This window comes from Pinus tabuliformis, chromosome 7, assembly GCF_031772625.1.
Source record: "Pinus tabuliformis cultivar Carrire ecotype Pingquan chromosome 7, CPIR1, whole genome shotgun sequence".
NCBI lineage: Eukaryota > Viridiplantae > Streptophyta > Pinopsida > Pinales > Pinaceae > Pinus > Pinus tabuliformis.
Genome location: NC_142293.1, coordinates 1,468,401,947 through 1,468,422,387, shown reverse-complemented (window position 1 = coordinate 1,468,422,387; position 20,441 = coordinate 1,468,401,947). Strand labels below are relative to the sequence as shown.

The window sequence follows — 20,441 nt, the reverse complement described above, 5'->3', positions numbered from 1 at the left end:
GGTACAAAAAGAGGACGGACTTTGGTTTTCGTTTATATAATTTTCGGAGTCAAAGGTTGAAACAGTAACACGTGGCACGTTTTACAAGTTCACTTTACTGAACTAGTCTATAATCAAGTCACTGTGGGAGATTTCACATAACTCTTCCTTGGAGAATCCAATTTGGGTCAGACTTGTGGCATTGGAAAGATGACACAAAGGGCTACTACAGGTCACAAATTCAGAACTAGATAATCAGAAAGTACAGAGATACATCGGAGGCAATATCGAGCTCCTACAAAGTGAAAAAAGGTGTGTAGATTTTCTTTAATTTTTGCTTAAGCTTGGTTTGAAAATTTATTTTGAAGGAATTCAAAGGGCATATTAGAGAATTATTATCGGTAACTGATGCCCCGAGGAAAGAAAATGCAAACACCTAGTAAGGAGCCTGAAAGCTCTAGCATGACTCATGAAGAAGAAGAAGAAATGCTATATGATATATCAAAATTACAAGAACAAGTGCAACGAATGTCACTTGCACAAAAAGAAACAGAATCTAAAATGGATGGTTTAAGGAAAGATGTAGAAGCTAAGATGGATGGTTTAAAGAAAGGTGTAGAAGCTAAGATGGATGGCATGGAAGCTAAGGTGAATGGCATGGACGCTAAAATTGATGGCATGGATGACAAGATGGATAAGTTGCTACAAGAAATAGTCACTAAGGGTGAAAGAGTACTAAAGGAAACTCATGATGAGAACAAAAGAAATGTTAATCATGATTCCATAGACTCTAATGTTGGATCAAAGACTCATCATGTTCCAAAAATTGATATGAGGAAGTTTGATGGCAAGGATCCCGCCACATGGATATTACAGATGGAGCAATTCTTCGATCTCAATAATGTGCAAAACACACAAAATGTACGTATGGCAACTTTATATTTGGAACCAAATCAGTTTGTATGGTATCAATGGCTTTGTTCTCGTAAACAGTTTATCACTTGGGCAATTTTTACGGAAGAATTGATAGCACATTATGAGGATAAAAAAAGCAAAACTTTTTTTAGCCAATTGATAAGTCTCAAACAAAAGGGTTCAATAATGGAGCACATTGAGGAGTTCCAAAAATTGAACATAAGGGTAAAATATATTTGAGAGGAGCATAGGATTGATGTGTTCATAGGGTCTTTAAAGGATAATATCCAACATGATGTGCGCCTTTGGGAACCTGATTCATTAGAAAAGGCATTCAGGTTAGCAAGAAAAATGGAAAGCAAAATTATGGCAACTAGGAAGCATACCATTCACAACTATAAAGACGGAAGTGTTGTTGCCCATAGTCTTCCACAACCTACAAGGTTGACACCACAACAATTGGAAGAAAAAAGAGCAAAAGGGCTTTGTTACAATTGTGATAGCAAATACACAAAAGGTCATAAGTGTGCTGAGAAGAAATTATTCTACATAGATTGTGAAGAGGAAGAAGAAAAGGAGCAAGAAAGGTCAAAAGAAGAGGATATATTCTAGGAACAAAGCCTAGATGAAGAACAAATAAATCCGACCATATCTTGTAATGCATTGGTGGGAATTACCACTCCTCAAACCATCAAGATAGAAGGACAAATCAAGAAGAAAAAGGTAATAGTGTTGATTGATTCAGGAAGCACCCACAATTTTATTCATTGTAGGGTAGCAAAAGAATTGAATTGCTTCCTATATCCAGCACCAGAGTGTCAAGTGATGATTGCAAATGGAGGAACAATAAATTGTTCTGGAAAGTGCCATAATATCAAGCTATCCATGGGAGAATATGTATTGACTAGCCCAATGCTTTCCATTCCAATGGGAGGTGCTGATGTTGTACTAGGAGTCCAATGGCTACAATCCTTGGGTACAATAGCTTTTAATTTTCAAGAACTTTTCATGAAATTTTCTGTGGAAGGAAAGGAAGTTGAATTAAGGGGTATTGCAGGGAAACCAGGAAAGATAATCAGCTCTAATGGCATGACAAAGCTTCTAAAAAAGGAGCAAAGAGGTGTAATTGCACAATTATGTTCGCTAGATGTTTCCACATTGGAATCATCTATTTCTCCAGATCTCCAAAAAGTCCTGGACAATCATTCCAAGGTATTTGAGACTCCCAAAGGTCTCCCACCTATGCATGATCATGATCATGCTATTCATCTGATTCCAGGAAGTGTTCCTCCAAACATCAGGCCGTACAGATATCCATATGTCCAAAAAAGTGAAATTGAACGTATGGTTGCAGAAATGCTAGAGGCTGGTATAATTCAACCGAGTCAAAGTTCTTTCTCAGCTCCAGTAGTATTGGTGCACAAGAAGGATGGATCATGGCGCATGTGTCCAGATTATAGGGAGCTCAACAAGCTCACTATTAAAGATAAGTTCCCCATTCCTGTCATTGATGAATTACTAGATGAATTGCATGGATCAATTTACTTCACCAAGTTGGATCTTCGTTCGGGATATCATCAAATCAGAATGAAGATTGAAGACATTCCGAAAACGACATTTAGAACTCATGAGGGTCATTATGAATTTTTGGTCATGCCTTTTGGCCTTACCAATGCACCTTCAACATTTCAAGGTTTGATGAATTCAATTTTCAAACCATTCCTTAGAAAATTTGTGTTAGTATTTTTTGATGATATACTAATCTACAACAAGTCTTGGAAGGATCATGTTGAACATGTTGACAAGGTGCTACAACTATTGGAGGAGAAACAATTATATGCAAAAAGATCCAAATGTTTCTTTGGAGTCCAGGAGGTGGAATATTTGGGTCATATTGTATCTCATGAAGGAGTTAAGGTAGACCCTAGCAAAATTAAAGCCATTAAGGAATGGAAAATCCCCACATCCATAAAGCATCTGCGAGGATTTCTTGGGTTGACAGGGTATTATCACAAGTTTGTTAAGAATTATGGGAGAATAGCAGCACCTCTAACAACATTATTGAAGAAAGATTCATTTTCATGGACTCCGGAAGCAACAAAGGCCTTTAAACATCTTAAGGAGGCAATGTGCCAAGCACCAGTCTTAGCTACACCGGACTTCACAAAAACCTTTATTGTGGAATGTGATGCTTCAGGAAATGGAATTGGTGCTGTTATAATGCAAGATGAAAGACCCATTGCTTTTGAAATTCGTCCAATCAAGGGAAAGTTTTTAAGAAAAGCTATTTATGAGAAGGAAATGTTGGCAATACTCCACACACTTAAGAAATGGTGACCCTACCTAATGGGAAGACACTTCAAGGTAAAAACGGATCATGATAGCCTTAAATACTTTTTAGAACAAAGATTATCCTCTGAAGAGCAACAAAAGTGGGTCACAAAGATGTTGGGTTACGACTTTGAAATCATCTACAAAAAAGGGAAGCAAAATGTGGTGGCAGATGCACTCTCAAGAAAGGATGAGGATATGGAAGCATTGTTGTGTGCCATTTCTATTATCCAACCAGATTGGATAAATGAAGCAAAGGAGGAATGGAAGAATGACGAAGAAGTGTGGGCACTTATTCGAAAGCTACAACAAGAATCAAGTACTTCTGATACATTTAGCTGGAAAAATGATTCGTTATGGTACAAAGATCGCTTATACCTCTGTAAGAATTCCCAGCTAAAACAAAATATTCTTATGGAATTGCACACTTCTCCTTTAGGAGGGCACTCAGGATTTTTAAAAACTTACCACAGGGTTAAGAAGGAATTTTTTTGGGATGGCCTTAAATCAGAAATTCAAAAGTTTGTAGCGGAATGTTTGGTTTTCCGACAAAATAAAGTTGAAACAATTAAGACACCAGGTCTATTACAACCTTTATCCACTCCAAGCCAACATTGGGAGGAGGTTTCAATGGATTTTATCACAGGTTTACCCAAGTCTGAGGGAAAGAGTGTCATCATGGTGGTAGTTGACAGACTTACCAAGTATGCACACTTTTGTGCATTATCTCATCCATTTAAAGCCAGTACAGTTTCTACTGCATTTATGGAAACAATTCAAAAGCTACATGGAAACCCAAAGATTATTGTAAGTGACAGAGATCCCATTTTCACTGGAAATTTTTGGACAAAATTATTTTCTTGTCTTGGTACTCAGTTAGCTCATAGCTCATCTTATCATCCTCAATCTGATGGGCAAACTGAGATAGTAAACAAATGTTTGGAAGGATATCTTCATTGCTTTGTATCTGATAAACAGACACAATGGGTCAAATGGTTGCCTCTGGTTGAATGGTGGTATAACACTTCCTTCCATACAGCAACAAAAATGACCCCATTTATGGCACTTTATGGGTACCAACCACCATCAATCACATCATATTTAAGAGAAAATTCTAAGGTTCAGGCAGTGGAACATCACATCGAACATCAAAAACAAGTCCTCCAACTCTTAAAGGATAACCTCGTGTTGGCACAAAATAGAATGAAACAACAGGCAGATCAATATCGCAGTGAAAGAATTTTTGATGTAGGTGATTGGGTATTCCTATGGCTACAACCATATAAGCAAATGTTCCTAAAGCAAGCTAAGAAGAATAATAAATTATCACCAAAGTATTATGGTCCGTACAAGGTGTTGGAAAAGATTGGTACTATGGCATACAAATTGGAGCTTCCTGCAGCTTCTCGATTGCACCCAGTTTTCCATGTTTCATGTTTAAAGAAGGTTATAGGTGACAAGCTCCCAGTTCAAACAATATTTCCAGAACTTGACGAGGAAGGAAAAATTATATTGGAACCGAAAGCAGTCACAGAAACAAGAACTCGACAGCTACGAAATCGATCAATTTCAGAGTATCTTATCAAGTGGAAGAACTTATCCGCTGAAGATTCCACATGGGAGGATAAGAATTTTATGCAGAAGTATCCATAACTACTCAAGCGTTGAGGACAACACTTTTTTGAAGGAGAGGGGCATGTTGGGTACCTATAATACTAGTGATTACCCCATTACTATTGTAGTTATACCCCTTATTTATATTGTTGTGCCCCTATTACCCGCATATTGTTATTTCTGTGCCCCATAGAATCCCTCTATTATTATTTTTGTGGCTTTATATTATTATTGTTAGGTCGGCTGGATTATATTGTGACTCCTTAGACTCCTATATATAGAAAGGAGGTTTTGTCATTTGTAATATCCAAGAATTGTTCATTTATGTAATGTAAAGGAGGTTGCCCCCTCGAAGAGGCTGAATTCTAAGGCGTTGATCTTTCTTTTCTATCTTTTCTTGAGCTGGTTTCATAACATTACTCCACCAATTATGGCAACAACTACAACAATTCCATTCACGGCACTCAATCCTGCTCGAAAATACTGGTCAATCCAAGGTAGAGCATCTGCAAAAACATCATTGAACACTTACTACAATGTGCGAGGATCAGGAATTTTTTTTTGGTTTGACCTTATCAATCGTGATAAGGAAGAGATCCACCTTTCTGCATTTGCTGAATTCGCTAAATCTCTTTACAGTCTAATTCAAGTTGGGCAGCTATACATTGTTTCAAATGGCACAATTAAAGAAGCAAATCCAAACTACAACCACCTCAAGAACAAATGGGAAATTTACTTGTTTGATGCTTCCACTATCAATCCATGTCCCATAGATGATCCAACGTTTCCTTACCAGAGCTTTCACTTCAAGACTATTGCTGAAATAAAAAGTGCAAGTCCAAATACGAATGTGGATGTCATTGGTGTTGTTACTTCCACCTCACCTGCATCAACAATTCGACGAAAAGATGGAAGTGAGACATTAAGGAGAACACTCATATTAAAAGACAAGTCGGGTTTTAGCATTGATGTAACATTATGGGGAGACCATTGTGACTCTATAGGACAAAACCTTGCTGAATTATACTCTTTCGACAACCCACCAATCCTTGCAATCAAAGGAGGTCGTGTATCTGCATTTAATGGCACCACAATAGGGACGATATCAACAAGCACTCTCATCATAAATCCACAAGTTGAAGAAACTCATCAACTACATGCATGGTTCTGTGAAACAGGTTATAGCTCTTCTTCTCCATCTTTGAGTAGAAACTATGGTGTTGCTTCGAAACATGCCCTACCATGAAAGACGTTCCATGAAATTGTTGGCATGAAAACCTCCGCTAAAGCAATATGGGTTTCAGTTCGTGCAACAATAACTACTCTTCACATGGACGACTTCTACTTTCTAGCATGTCCATTAGATTTCAATGGAAAACAATGCATGAAGAAGGTTGTGGAGCATTCTAACAATCTTTGGCATTGTACAAAATGTAACGGCGACTTCCCAGAATGTGACTACCATTACAAACTTAAAATTGAGCTACATGACCACACCGGGCATCTGCAGAATGTCACAGCATTCAATGATGCAGGAAACGAGCTCATGCGCATCACGGGAATAGACCTGTTCCTTCTTTCTATCGAACCAGCTGATCTGCAGGAAATTTGTGGCCGAATTTCAGGACACCACTTCCTGCTAACACTTTCCATTAAATCAAATTACTTCAATGGTGTTCAACGCTTACAACCAATACTGATAAATTCAGAAGAAATTCAATATGCCTCTGCATGCAAAGAAGCCTTCAATGACATTCAAGCAATGTCCACTTCAAAACGACCTGTTGTTCGCCGCCTTTAAAAAGTTTTTTTTGGTCTCTTCAAACACCATTGTTTTTACATAAACAAACATTTTTGCACAACTCATTGTTCCATATTGTTGTAAATTACACCCATGTTATTGTGATGCACACTGTTGCTGCAAATATTCTCTTCCAGTTATTCCAAAATATGTATGTTTACCACTTTTCATTTTACATAATATAGATATCAACATTTGTAAAGACTTACTACATAATTTTCCCGTTCGTTGTTTACATGTCTATACTTTGATCTCTTGCTTGCTAATCTATTCATGCTATTGTTCAAACTTGAAAAAAAAAGAAAAGAAGAAGGAAGCAAAATCTTGGTTATCTTGCTCCTCTCCTCTCAATAATAGATGCCATAATAACATATGATTTTATAGTACTCCTAATTGCATGTTTTTCCTTCTAACTAATCTACCTACATTCACTGATGTTAAAATAAGAAAAAAAAATTCTAGAACTTGTAATACATTCTCCAAACATGCAATACTTGTTTATGAAAACTAACACTAATTTTTTGTACTTGTTTAGATATGCCAAAAAACAATCAAAATGCGGACAAACATGAGCGACGACGTCTTCTTTATGCACAACAAAAGGATACAATAAATGCACGGCGGCGACTACTTTATAAAAACCGCAACAACCCTACTACTTCCTCTACTTCCCTTCCCACCTCAAATGCTCTCCCAACTATACAAACCAACCCATCTCACCTTCATCAAATCCAATATAACCCTCCCCTTAATGAAGAACACCGTCGCTTTCGAGAAAGGATTGATGAACTTTCTAGCATGCATGTTTTCACAATATGCAAAGAAGCATACCCAGGAATGAAAACAAAGCTTTTACATGGTAGAATTTCTTGTTTTCGTTTTGCATCATCTAAATCTACCAATCGTTTTTCTGAACTAAACAACATGAACCCTGGTGAACAACCCTATGTCCTTCAACAGTTAACACAAGTTGAAGAAATGCTCATTGCACGTGTAAACCCCATTCTACAAGTCACTCATGCTCGTGGTGGCCAATACAAATATAGTGGCCATACAATTAGCTTCCCTCAAGACATCACCACTATTGCCAAATACTTACCCCGAATGATTTCTGACTTAGACATCCTCATTGTGAAAAGGCAAAATCCATCTGAAAAGGCTTATGAATTCTTTGTTTGCAAATCACGTGTCCTTGCAGCGCTTGATTACAAAGAAAAAAATGACCCTTACTACTGTGATGTTCAATTCAATTCATCTGCTATTTCTGCACTACCAGATCACCCTACCGATATCTCTTCTCTTCTCCATAATGTAACCACCTCCTCATTTGAACCCCATCAAACCAATATTGATTCTACTTATGATACTGATGTCATGTTACCTCCATTAGAAATCCAACCCTCTTCTTTCGTTCCAATACTCCCAAATTCAAGTACTGAGCTTGAGCACATTCGTAATTATCTGCACTTGACCCATTCAAATTCAACAAGCTCTATCGATTGGCCTCCAATATGTTTAACAGCGATGAATGAATACAACACCATAGGCCTCTTTGCCATGGCATTCCCCACACTCTTCCCTACAGGCATTGCCATGATCATGCAACCAAGAGTTACAAAAGTTGAGATGCATGAATATGCTTTACACTTGCTGCACTACCATGATAACCGATTTGGCCAACACCCAAGATTCCGCTACTATCTTTATAACATTCTGATGCGCCATCGTAGCCAAACTACTGCTAGTGTTTTTGTGAAAAAGTACATTGAGAACAACTTGCTAACAACGGTTTCAGACCTACGACAATGTCTTCGTGACTCTCCAGATTCAAGATTGCCATAGCAGATAATGCGGTTTGGTTCGGCCATACGGGGAACACGATCTTTCTGGAACAGACGACAATCTGAGCTGACTGACATGATAACACAAATAGGAAGTCCTACATTCTTTTTCACTCTCAGTGTAGCTGATACTAAATGGCATGACTTGCACATGATCATGCCTGCCAGTGTTCCTTCCAATTCAGTCAATCACTTCCAATGGAAAATCCAAAACATAATTAAGAACCCACATCTAATAGCCCAATATATGCATTGCAGATTTACAATTTTTCTCGAAGAAATCCTGCAAAAAGGCCTCCATGCAGTAGACTATTGGTGCAGGTATTTTTTAATATCCATTTTCTTCTACATTAATTTTCTACATTTCATATATATGTTTTAACGAGATTTTACCTTCATATTATATTCAAATACGAATGGCAACATAGAGGATCCGCACACATTCATGGCTTCCTTTAGCTGCAAAATGCACCAAACATGGACATAATTGACTGGAACAATGCATTAGAAATTGCTAATGCACAAAAATATTTCGACCACTACGTAACTGCCTGGAATCCACCTCAAGCAGAGCACCGAAATATTCCGCTTCAGCAATCAACAATTCATAACCCATGTCTTCTTGACACAGCATCAATATTCACATCCAATCAATTTGAAGACTATACAGAGCTTGTCAACTGCATTCAACGTCATACAAAGTGTCATGAGTCTTCTTGTCTTCGCAAGAAAGACAATGTACTTAGCTGTCGGTATGGAGTACCATGGGAGTTGAAGTCCACATCTTCACTTTTCATTGATGATAAAGGTCATAAAACCTATGTCCCTGCACACAATGATGAAAGATTGAATATTCACAATGCCAATCTCCTCTCTATTTGGAGAGCAAATGTTGATTGCCAACCAGTCCTTTCTCACCATGTTGTGTTAAAATATATTTCAAAATATGCAGCAAAATTAGAAACAAGATCTGAGAGCTACCGTCAGATGCTATCACGACTATCACAAAGTGCCATTCCAGAAGCACCTACGGTTGTTGTTATCCGAAAACTCCTTACAGAAACCATTGCAGATAGAGACATTGGAGCACAAGAAATATGCCATATGTTACAAAAGTTACCTCTTTCTCTCAGCAGCCGTACATTTCGGTCTTTGAATGTCAATAAGTCTGCTTTCAAACGTGTTTCACAAGATACTGAGAACCCTGGTTTGACACCAAACTTTATCCTTGCATACATGAACAGGCCTGTCTCATTGGAATCACTGCCCCTCCTTGAAGCTTCACGCTCATGGTCATATTCTTCCCAGCGGAAAAAAACCAATGGAAACACATATTCCCACCAATGATTGTACATGTATTGCCCCGTTACAATGTCATTCCTTCCTCTGATGATCCTTCTTATGCCACTTTTTGCTGGAGTGAATTACTATTGTATTTCCCCTTTCGAACACTCCCCAATGATATTGGTTCAACTGATGCAGAAATTGTTGCACACTGGGAACAAAAAAAGGGTACATATACACCATGGCATGTCCATCGAGAAATTGAAAACCCACAAACCCCACATACTGAAGATCAAACTACCCCCGACATCCCTCCTGATTCCATGCAGATGAACGAATGGCAAATCCTCTCTCAGCTACACCCAGGTTACAATATTGCAATTGATGACCTTGACATGATTGGCTACCGCGACTTTGATGCCAACCACAATTGGTCACATAATACTATCCCTCCCCACTTGCAAGAAACTGCCATAAATTTTGTTGAATTCAACCGCTCAAGGATTCAAAACGAACATCATTCTTTTTGCAACCTTCCCCAAGATCACACATTATCTCCTACCCAAAACATAGCCTTCACCACTATTTTTTCACACTTTAAAACCCCTTCGCCAAAACCCCCATGCAAAATCATCATACAAGGAATAGCTGGGACAGGGAAATCCCATTTGATTAAATGTCTGCACCATGCATTTGTGGAAAACTCACCAGCAAACAAAAACCCTTTGTTGTTACTTGCACCAACAGGCGTTGCATCTTTCAACATAAATGCCCTCACAATTCACTCTGCCCTTCATATCCCTATCCAAACAATGCATCCTCTTGAAGGCCAACCACTCCTACAATTGCAAGAGCAGCTCCGTCATGTAGAGTACATTCCCAATGATGAAATGAGCTTCATTGGTCCAAAAATGCTTACTCGCATTGATGATCGTCTAAGACAGGCATTCCCTCTTCATCGAAATGCACCATTTGGTAATCGCTCAATTATCCTTGTCGGAGATTTAGGCCAGCTACCACCTGTAAAAGACATTCCTTTATACGCTGGGACATCGCGTGGCACTGCACTTTGGCGCAGCTTCGACATATTCATAACACTTTCAACCATTTTTCGTCAACAAGGAGCTAGCCCGTCCCAGGTTGCTTTCCGGCAAATACTCACAAATCTCAGAAATGGAATATCTACACTTGAAGATTGGCAACACCTAATGTCAAGAACAAGTTCGTCTCTTACACATGAAGAGCAATGCACATTTGAAGAATCCATGCACCTATATGCAATAAACAACTCAGTTGTTTTGCATAATAAGAAAATGCTTAAAAAATTGAACATCCCAGTAGCACTTTGCTCTGCAAAACAACAAAGGCAGAGAAATCCTACTACAACGGAAGCTGAGCATTTGCCTGCATAAGTGCTCTTATGCAATGAACAAAAAGTTATGCTCACCAGCAACTTATGGGTACATGCAGGCCTCGTCAATGGCACGCTTGGAAAGGTCATCTCAATATTTTATTCTATTGGTTCAAAGCCCCCAGAATTACCATCCTTTGTGGTTGTCAACTTTATACAATACAAAGGAACACCATGGGACATTTCACACCCAAAATATGTACCCATTTCTCCCATCACGAGGGGTGCACGCCATCAGATACCACTTCAAGTGGCATGGGCTTTAACGATACACAAGTCACAAGGAATGACATTAGACAAAGCAACAGTAGACATCGGCACCAAAGAACGACAAGGGCTAACATTCACTGCAATTTCAAGAGTGCGTTCATTGGCAGACATTCAAATCAATCCAGCATTCCCATTCTCACGCATTGCAGAAATGCACAAGAATCCATATCTTAAGCGTAAACAACAAGAGGAATCATTGCTTGCATCAAAATCTATGCAGGAGAATATAAACTAGCCAATCGTACAACCTGTTTTCCAGAATTACCCACATGGTAAACACCACTTGCTGCAATAACCAAATTTCACATACATTTTCTTTCTATTACATTTAACCTCATATGATTTTATATTAGTTTGAAATCATTTATTTTATTTCAAATATTCAAACAAAATATTTCCCGCCATGAACAACAAGGTCTAGCATTCACTGCAATTTAGAAATTTCTTTAAAAAATTATTTATTTTACTTAAGCGCTTTAAAAAACATGCTTTCGTCAAACACATCCATTGTCACTTACAATATTTTATTTTTGGATGGAAACAGGTATGGATACAGGCTATTTATGATTGTTGTATGAGTATTGCCAAGAAATTTAGCATCCTGCCCCAGCAAACATTGCCTCTTTACCATTTGCATCCAACCATTGAATTGTTAAAGAAGGTAAAAGAAATACTCAAGATAACAATTCACATCCATGAAAGTGACACACACAGAAAAATGCAGCGTCATTTGAAGGAACAACTATGTTCCCAATGCCATGCCCTATCTTGCATATATGATTACCTGCTCATTGTCAATTACATCTATATGTAATAAAATGCTCTTATTGTACATATGTTTAGAAGCCAAATAATACTTTCATTGTATATATGTTTAGTTATTAGCTACCAAACATGTCTCTATGTGTAGACCATATGTAAAATTTCAAAAAATTTCATGGAATGCTAGATGTTATGCTACTCACGTTAATTTATCTTTGTTTTTGTTTTCAAAAAAGACATATAGGAATATGTATACCTTACATGGGCTTCTGCAATGACATTTATAGAGTGGTTAGTTGTTTGTTTTTAAAATAAAATGCATTTACATGAAATTTTCTAATTCTCTTCTTTTTTGTTTCAGTAATGTCAACGTTTTTAAATACATGTGAATGAATAGAAAGTCTTGTGGTTTTCTTTAAGTATTTATGCTTTGACATGCTACTTTGTTCTCTTTTTCACTTCCAGTATAAAGATCTTACATTCACAGTCTATTCTGTCTCCTATATCTTTTACTCTATTTCATATTTAATAAACTGTACAATATCAATAGCAGCGGAGAAGGTGGCCCGACCTTTTATAAAAATTCAACAATTCCAACTTCATAAATCTATCGGCCTCTCTTTGTACCTTTTGGTACAATTGCTAGTAAACAGAATGTAATGTAAACTACAATGTATCACAAATTTTATGTATGTGTCTTTTTAGCATAAGAAGTGAATTCAACGTCTCATATTGTATGATGAAATAAATAATATTCTATTGAGGTGTATCTGTATATATATATGTGGGGGTGGGGGAGGCATTTATTCTATTAGAAAGGGATTTTATTTGATTGAAAGAGTTTTTTGAATCTTAAGAATGCAAATGTGCTTTCACTTTTGTAATTTTAATTTTTTTTTTTATCAAAAATTTTATAATTTTATTCCTTTAACAATATTTAATATTAATATTAATGTAGAAAAGATAATTTCATATATTAAGAAATATTATATTTAAGCGTAAAAGTATAGATGTTACACATTCATACATTACAACACAAAAATTACTTCACTAAAAGAAGTAAATTTTAAAAATACAAATTTATTTTTAATTTTATAGTTTTTAATAAAATATTTACTATTTTTAGGATTTTAATATTAATTAAGAAATATTATAAGTATTTTTATAAATATTAATTTTTATAATAAAATTTAATGATTTGAAAAAAATGTTAACCATTTATTAAAAATAATTATTATATCTTTCTAGAATTTAAAATTGCCATTTCCAAATTTCTATCATGATACAAATGATAAATTGGTGAATAAGTTATGTAACCAAGAAATAAACACAGAAAATATAGACCAATCACATCATAGAACTTATCAAAACGAATATTTATTCCATAAACAATTTATAAAACACGTTTCTGAGTCTGATTTGTTTATCAGTAATGACATTCAATATCAAGTGAGTGTTAGTGTTGCGAGACAACCACAAATCTTGATTACTGTTGTAACTTTTTGGCTATATAGAGAGAGAGAAACGATTCGATATATTTGATATATTTGTGCGACGTGACAATTTGCAGCGGCAAAGGAAAGAGAGATTTGGCGATCCCTTCCGAAACCGTAGGAGTGAAGGACTGACATTCTCATGGAAGCGAAGATTATTAAAAAAATTAAAATTTAAAAAGCAAACGAATAAATTTTTTAAATAGCTACTTTTTCATCTAATATCACAATTCCCTACATCAACCTAACTTATACCTTTCCAAATAAGGTGTACATTATAATGTATTATAAATGCTCATAAAAACAATTATAAATCTCACCTCACTATGTCATTTACAAGGTTTTTAAACCAAATTATCAAATAAACTAAGGTATGCAATTGTCGGGGTACAATAAGGAAAAGGGTGGTAGGAAATGAACCTATCTATTTATATTATGATATATTCAATGGCTAAGTGAAAATGCCTTACTAATATTTTGAGGTAATGTGATGTAGGTTCAATTTTCTTCTTAAACTTATTTTGGTGCCGAGAAAATTTAATTGTGTCAATCTGTATGAAGAAGGCACTTCCTTTAACCTAACAAAAGAAAATAAATCTTCCTTTTTAAAACTTGCTTAAAGTTAAGTGGGAGGAGCTGTAAAGGTATAGTATAAAACCATCAGATTCAAGCTTTACCGTATAACATGTGTGCAACCAACCTTATTTTAATACTAGTGCATGTACACACACATTTATGAATCACAAGTTCATATAAGAGCATAGGGAGGAATTTTTTATCCTACAATTATATGTAGGCTAGAACCTTGGCTTGTAGCCCTTATACTTTATTTTGGCTCGTTTCTCAAAAACACTTGCAACTACAACATACTCACAATGGATGTGCATATTCACATGAACATAACCCACATCCATACAACTTATGCACCTAAGCTATAATCCCTTAATGGTTTTATCCCAACACTTTACATGTGACCAAAATTGTGAGTATGGTTCTTGAAACTTTTTAATCATGTTCACTTGAGCCTGCCATAAAAAAATCTAAGAGATAAAACCTAGGGAATGGAAAAAGTATACATCAATAGTCATCCTCGACTCTTGTCTATTGATGTCCCAACACATTCAACCACACAAATGTTTCAATGCACTCCACTTAAAAACCCTAAGGAACAGAACCTACGAAAGAAGAAAATTCACATCTCCATCTCTTTATGACCTATCGACGATTTATAAAAAAATGTCACCCCATGATTATGAAAACTTTGCTATGTTCATTGGTCTTCTCCACATTAAGAAACATCCACGTCATCCCACTGTTTTGGTGATCACCTCAGGTTGGATCTCTAGGGGGGACTCTCTAGGGAATCTCCATCTTCTAAATGTGCTCTTTATATAGAAGTTTGGTCTTGTTTCCCTATCTAATGATAAATAACATAGTCAACACTTTGACTTCCTCTATTTGGTAGACCTTCTAAAATGGAAAATTCCCACAAGCTAATTCTTCAACTCCCTCCTTCGTTATGTCCTTGCTACTATCACATGCCTGAATGCATAATCAACATATAATCACACTCCACCTCAGTGTTTCATGATTCTTGGAACTCTATTCTTCCACTGCACCTCTGATCTATTCTGATTCAAGGGAAAATGGGTCCACCATAGGTTTAACAGTCCTACAACACCTCTGTTACCTGTAATAGACTTACACTCCTCTTCAATCCTTTATTGATTTTGAATCATTGATCATGTTGTTGATCATGATCACAATCTTAATAATTTCTATTATAAAGGAAGGGTTCAACCCTATTTCAAAGGTGTTATGGCCTTCTTTGCATTGGTTCTAATTTTCATTCTAAATATTCTCCCCCTCCTAAGCTTATTTATAACAGTCTTGCAACACACTTGCACTTAATATAGTTTGCATAAATACAATTCAACACAATAATAAACAAAGATTTTTGAGAGAGATTCCAAAAACTCGAACCAAGTGTTTCCTCTATTATGAATACGTACAAATAATGTACAAGGCCTATTTTGGCCTGATATACATATGATTCATACCCTCTTACCCTTTTGGCCATGCTTGGCCTTACTCTACAAATCCTCTCTCTACTATTCTCACACTTTCGTATATATCTACTTTATCTCTAATCCTACATATTTAGACAAGGGATTATGAAATGATAATCCATCCCAAATCTACTAATTACTCAAAAAATCCATATTTCAAGATTCTCTAGATCCGCATATATCTCAGTTGATCTAACTAACTATAAGATCTCTCTAACTCTTCTAAACATTCTTGAAATCACTTCTTAGAAGTAGATCCGGTTACAATACTCTTCATTCTCATCACTTATGCACAATAATAAGAACCATGGGAAAATACTTTTAATTTAAATAATTAAACTTGATTAGGGAACCAACTCCCTTGGTAAATCAAAACCCATAGGTCTAGTCAATTGTTCTTGACTTGGAGATTAGATGCTCCTGCATTATAATGATGTATATTGTTTGATGTCAAGATGTCTTTCTTTGACATTGTAAATAAGCTTCTCTAATTTACCTTTAAAAAGTGGTGATAGATAGTTAAAGTGAAGAAGTGTGAAATTTAAACATTAATGATATGGAGATGGATGATTGGACAAAATGTATTATAAATAAAATTTTGTTTTCCATCTATAAATAAAATCATGTTTAACATATATTATTATAGTGATAATGTCACTCTCAATTGTTTTAGGAAAAAAACGTTATGTTGGAAACATCTAATACCTAGTATATTCAGTTATTAACAAATAGAAATTGAAAAACATAAAGAGAAAGGAAGCATGATCAATTTAACCAGGAAATATGTATTTTTAGCCATACATTCATTAATTATTTTTTTAGTATAACTTTAAATTGATCATTCAAGTTTTTACATCAAATATTATTACCATTGAAATTCATATCTAGCCTACAAGTACACATTTTACTATTATTTCTAAAAAGAATTCAATGTGGATAAACTACTGACAAATATATGACTATGATATAATCTATTCTCCCATTTTTCAATATAAGAAATTCATGCCACTAAATGAATTGTAAGTAAGAACCATTGAATATTTCCATTCTCTTATTCTAAAATCTTTTTAAAGGGTCCACCTTTTCATAGTGACACCGAATTTTCAATTAATGAGTTTTGTTCATTTTTAGGGTTATATTATTCTTTGTTGTAGATAATTGCATATTTCAATCTTTTCATCATTTAAATATTAAATTCACCCCATTGCATCATAACACCATAAGAAGTCGTGTAGAAATAACAATAACATAAAAATGTAGTGGAACAGTAAGACCAATAGAAGAAAAACATACACAATAGAGATGTTAGGCTTTAGATGAGAGACTAGGGGAAAATCCCAAAAGGGATAAAACCCAATTAGAGTCTTATTCTATTATATATTCATCAAATGTTGTGTTGAGATACAGAATATAAACATCATGAGACATAAGAATTTAAGCATTAATTCCATTAGGCCACCTAGGGCCAACGAAACTTAGTTCACAACTATGTTTATGAACTGAATGATCTAATCTACGATAAGTCTAAGTGAGATTCTATCATATCATGGTCTTAAGTATCATCATCCATGTCCTTGGGATAAGTACCATAAATATCGAGAGTGTCTCACTATCAAGTAACATCATCACTATGAAGTGTCATCATTATATCCATGTATCGTACGAGCAAGGTCATTATCTCACATAGATTACTTCCCCACTATGACATATGTCATTGTCTCACATAGGTCAATGACCCATTGTTACATAGGTCACTATCTCACATAGGTAACTATCCCACTGTTACATAGGTCACCATCGCACTGTTACATAGGTCATTGTCTCATATCAAAGTTATTTCCCATACATTATTTTAATAGATATCAAACAATCCTATACAAATACTGGGCAAGCAACATAAGAATCTTTGTTCAAAGATGACAAATTAATGCAATTTCCAATAAAGCGATCCACATAGACATCTATAGTGAACCACCAAGTTAACATATTGGTATCACTTGTAATGATGCCATAGCGTATAACATAGTGAGAGTATAGTTTAGTGAAACCAGTGTAGTGTAAAATCCAACACAAAACATAGATATGCCACTAAGTAGTATGAAATCGAAGAAAAATTCATTGTTACTGTGCAGTATTGAATCCCAAAAAAATACAATGTCACTATGTAGTATCAAATCCCAAAAAATGCAATGTCACTATGTAGTATCAAATAACAAAAAATGAAATGTCAATATGTAGTGTTGAATCCTAGAAAATGAAACATCATTGTGTAGTATCGAATCCTACCAAAATGCAATGTCATTCTATATTGTTTAATCGCAGCAAATGCAATGTCAATGTGTAGTATCAAATCCTAAAAAATTGTAATGTCACTGTGTAGTGTAATATAAACCATGGAGTATAATAATGACTCCACATATAAATGAAAACTGTTGTAGTATGTGAGTCATGAAGAAATGTGATCCTTGAAGCTAAGCGAGCCAAACAAATGAAAGCTTCAAAGTATGAGAAATGAGCTTTGTGTGCCAAATTACAATGTGATGTTTAGAATGTAAGTGAAAGCCATAGGAGTATTGCATGCAAAATGTGAGCCATAGAAACTACATAAAGATCTAAGTGTGAGCCATAAATAATGCGGGTATTCTTAGAAGAGTTGTGATAATCAGATACTGAATATGATCCTTCACAATGAATAGATGCAAGTATTTAATGAGATATCGAAAATTTCCCTTGAGAGGACGATTAATTCTTAGATTGATAAACTTTCCCATGGCTCAAATGGGTCACTCTTATTTGTAGAGCTAACTTAGTTATTTTCCAACGTAACTCTTTCTTTAAGTAATATCAAATATATTTTATTTAATAAAAATTTTCCTAAATAGTGATGTCACAACATATAATAATAGGAGGAGTGTCAGATATATTTTTTATTCAAAATTTACGATTGGAGAGAAAAGTAACTTCCTTAGACCTATTAGACTGGTTTAGAACAACAGAAAGAAAAGAATATAGGATATCCCTTAGATAAATTGAATAATGGTAAAGAGGCTTACCTAGAATCCATCACAAGATTTGCTTTCCTCCTGTCTCGTAAACTCCAATCATAGCTCCTATTGTTATAATTACAACCTACACATACATTCATAACAGGGCATAGATCCACAACATCTATGTAACATAATTTAACTACTATATTTAATGGATCAGCTAAGGATTTAAATACATGAATGTAAATGTAACATAATGCATATGAGAAAATTATATACTCTTTGTATTAATAGAAATAGGAGAGAGCTTACAACCAAGAATAGTAGTTGATCTTGTAGAGATCTCCCCAAGTTAGCTTGTCCTTCCTTCTCATAAAGCACACATCAATGTCATCCTAATGCATGAAGATGAAGATGATCATCTACCACATCAGGATTGGCTTTTCGAGACTGGAGGATGAAGATGATTGTCACTAAGAAGGAGTGGTTTGATATCACCATGTTCGATGAGTCCATCATTGTTTAATGTTTCTACGAGTCCATCGAAGGATTAACTCAACTATTTTTTCATGTTTAGTGAGATTGAAAAAGAGGAGAAAAAGAAAATCCAAAGGTTTATTTTCATAAATAATATCTTCAATCCGAAAAGGCAGAAAACAATACTCATGATAAACCCTTAGCCATGTTTGACTAAGGTATTCCTTTTTCGTAATTAGTCTATGTTAGTCTGAAAAAGGGTTAAAACTATACTGAGTAGATGTATTTTGATATACTTTAACGAGTTTGAAAAGATAAGTGCTTGGAAATATTTTCATGTTTAGGGAGTCTGGAAAGGGCTGAAGGAGGACTCCTTCAAGAGGAATGAGTGCTATGAAAGGTAGAAACTAGTTCTGTTCATGATGGAACTACTCAGAACAAATAAAGGTCAAGAGGTTGGCTAAGAAGGCCATTCATCGCAGCGGTTCCCCAAGAAATGGTAAAACAACCAAGTGAAAGCATATGATCAACGAAGCATATGTGATGATGGAATGAGTTTTATTTCAGTACGGCTTATCATCCTCAGAGAGATGGATAGATGGAGAGGGTTAACACGATTCTTGAAGAGATGTTGAGGATGTATGTCATGCATCAACAAAGGAAGTGGGAAGAGTATCTTCCACTAGTACACTTTGAATATAATAATGGGTATTAGGAGTCCTTGAGAATGTTTTCATTTGAAACACTCTATCAGTTGAGTTGTAATACTCCCATCAGTTGGAATAATCTAGTGAGTAGGTTATTAATTTTACCAGATATATTGGCATAGATGCAATAGAAAATGCATGTTATTAAAAGGAATTTGAAGGTAGTACGGGACAGACAGAATAGTTATACATATTAGCATAGATCATTTCAAGAGTTTCAGGTTGGGGAACACTTGTATCTGTGCATCAAGCCTAAGAGGATCTCCTCAAGGATTGGGTCATGTGCCAAGATGGAACATAGATATTGAGGGCCTTTCAAGATCCTTGAGAGGATTAGACCAGTGGCCTACTGAATTTCACTACCTCTCAGAGTGAAAGTCCATTATGAATTCCATGTTTCATTACTTAAGAAATATGTCGAGGATGTTGGTCATGTAATTGATTGGTTTGTATTGTAGGTGGAACCAAAAGGATATTTCCATCCAAAACCCCAATAGATA

The 20,441-nt window shown here is 35.5% G+C and overlaps 2 protein-coding genes across 2 annotated transcripts; both read left to right on the top strand.

The window, feature by feature from the left end:
* Window positions 1-10,577: 10,577 nt before the first annotated feature.
* On the top strand, window positions 10,578-11,177 carry LOC149253341 (uncharacterized). Its single transcript, XM_089454451.1, has one exon. It carries the CDS (start codon window positions 10,578-10,580, stop codon window positions 11,175-11,177), a length of 600 nt encoding a protein of 199 aa, XP_089310577.1.
* Window positions 11,178-11,204: 27 nt separating this feature from the next.
* LOC149253340 (uncharacterized) lies at window positions 11,205-11,681 on the top strand. The gene has a single exon (XM_089454450.1). The coding sequence runs from the start codon at window positions 11,205-11,207 to the stop codon at window positions 11,679-11,681; it is 477 nt and encodes a 158-aa protein (XP_089310576.1).
* Window positions 11,682-20,441: the final 8,760 nt, after the last annotated feature.

What these genes read in the sequence shown, in the direction of transcription:
- LOC149253341 (XM_089454451.1), top strand. Translation starts at nt 10,578, where the DNA reads ATGCATCCTCTTGAAGGCCAACCACTCCTACAATTGCAAGAGCAGCTC.
- LOC149253340 (XM_089454450.1), top strand. Translation starts at nt 11,205, where the DNA reads ATGCTCACCAGCAACTTATGGGTACATGCAGGCCTCGTCAATGGCACG.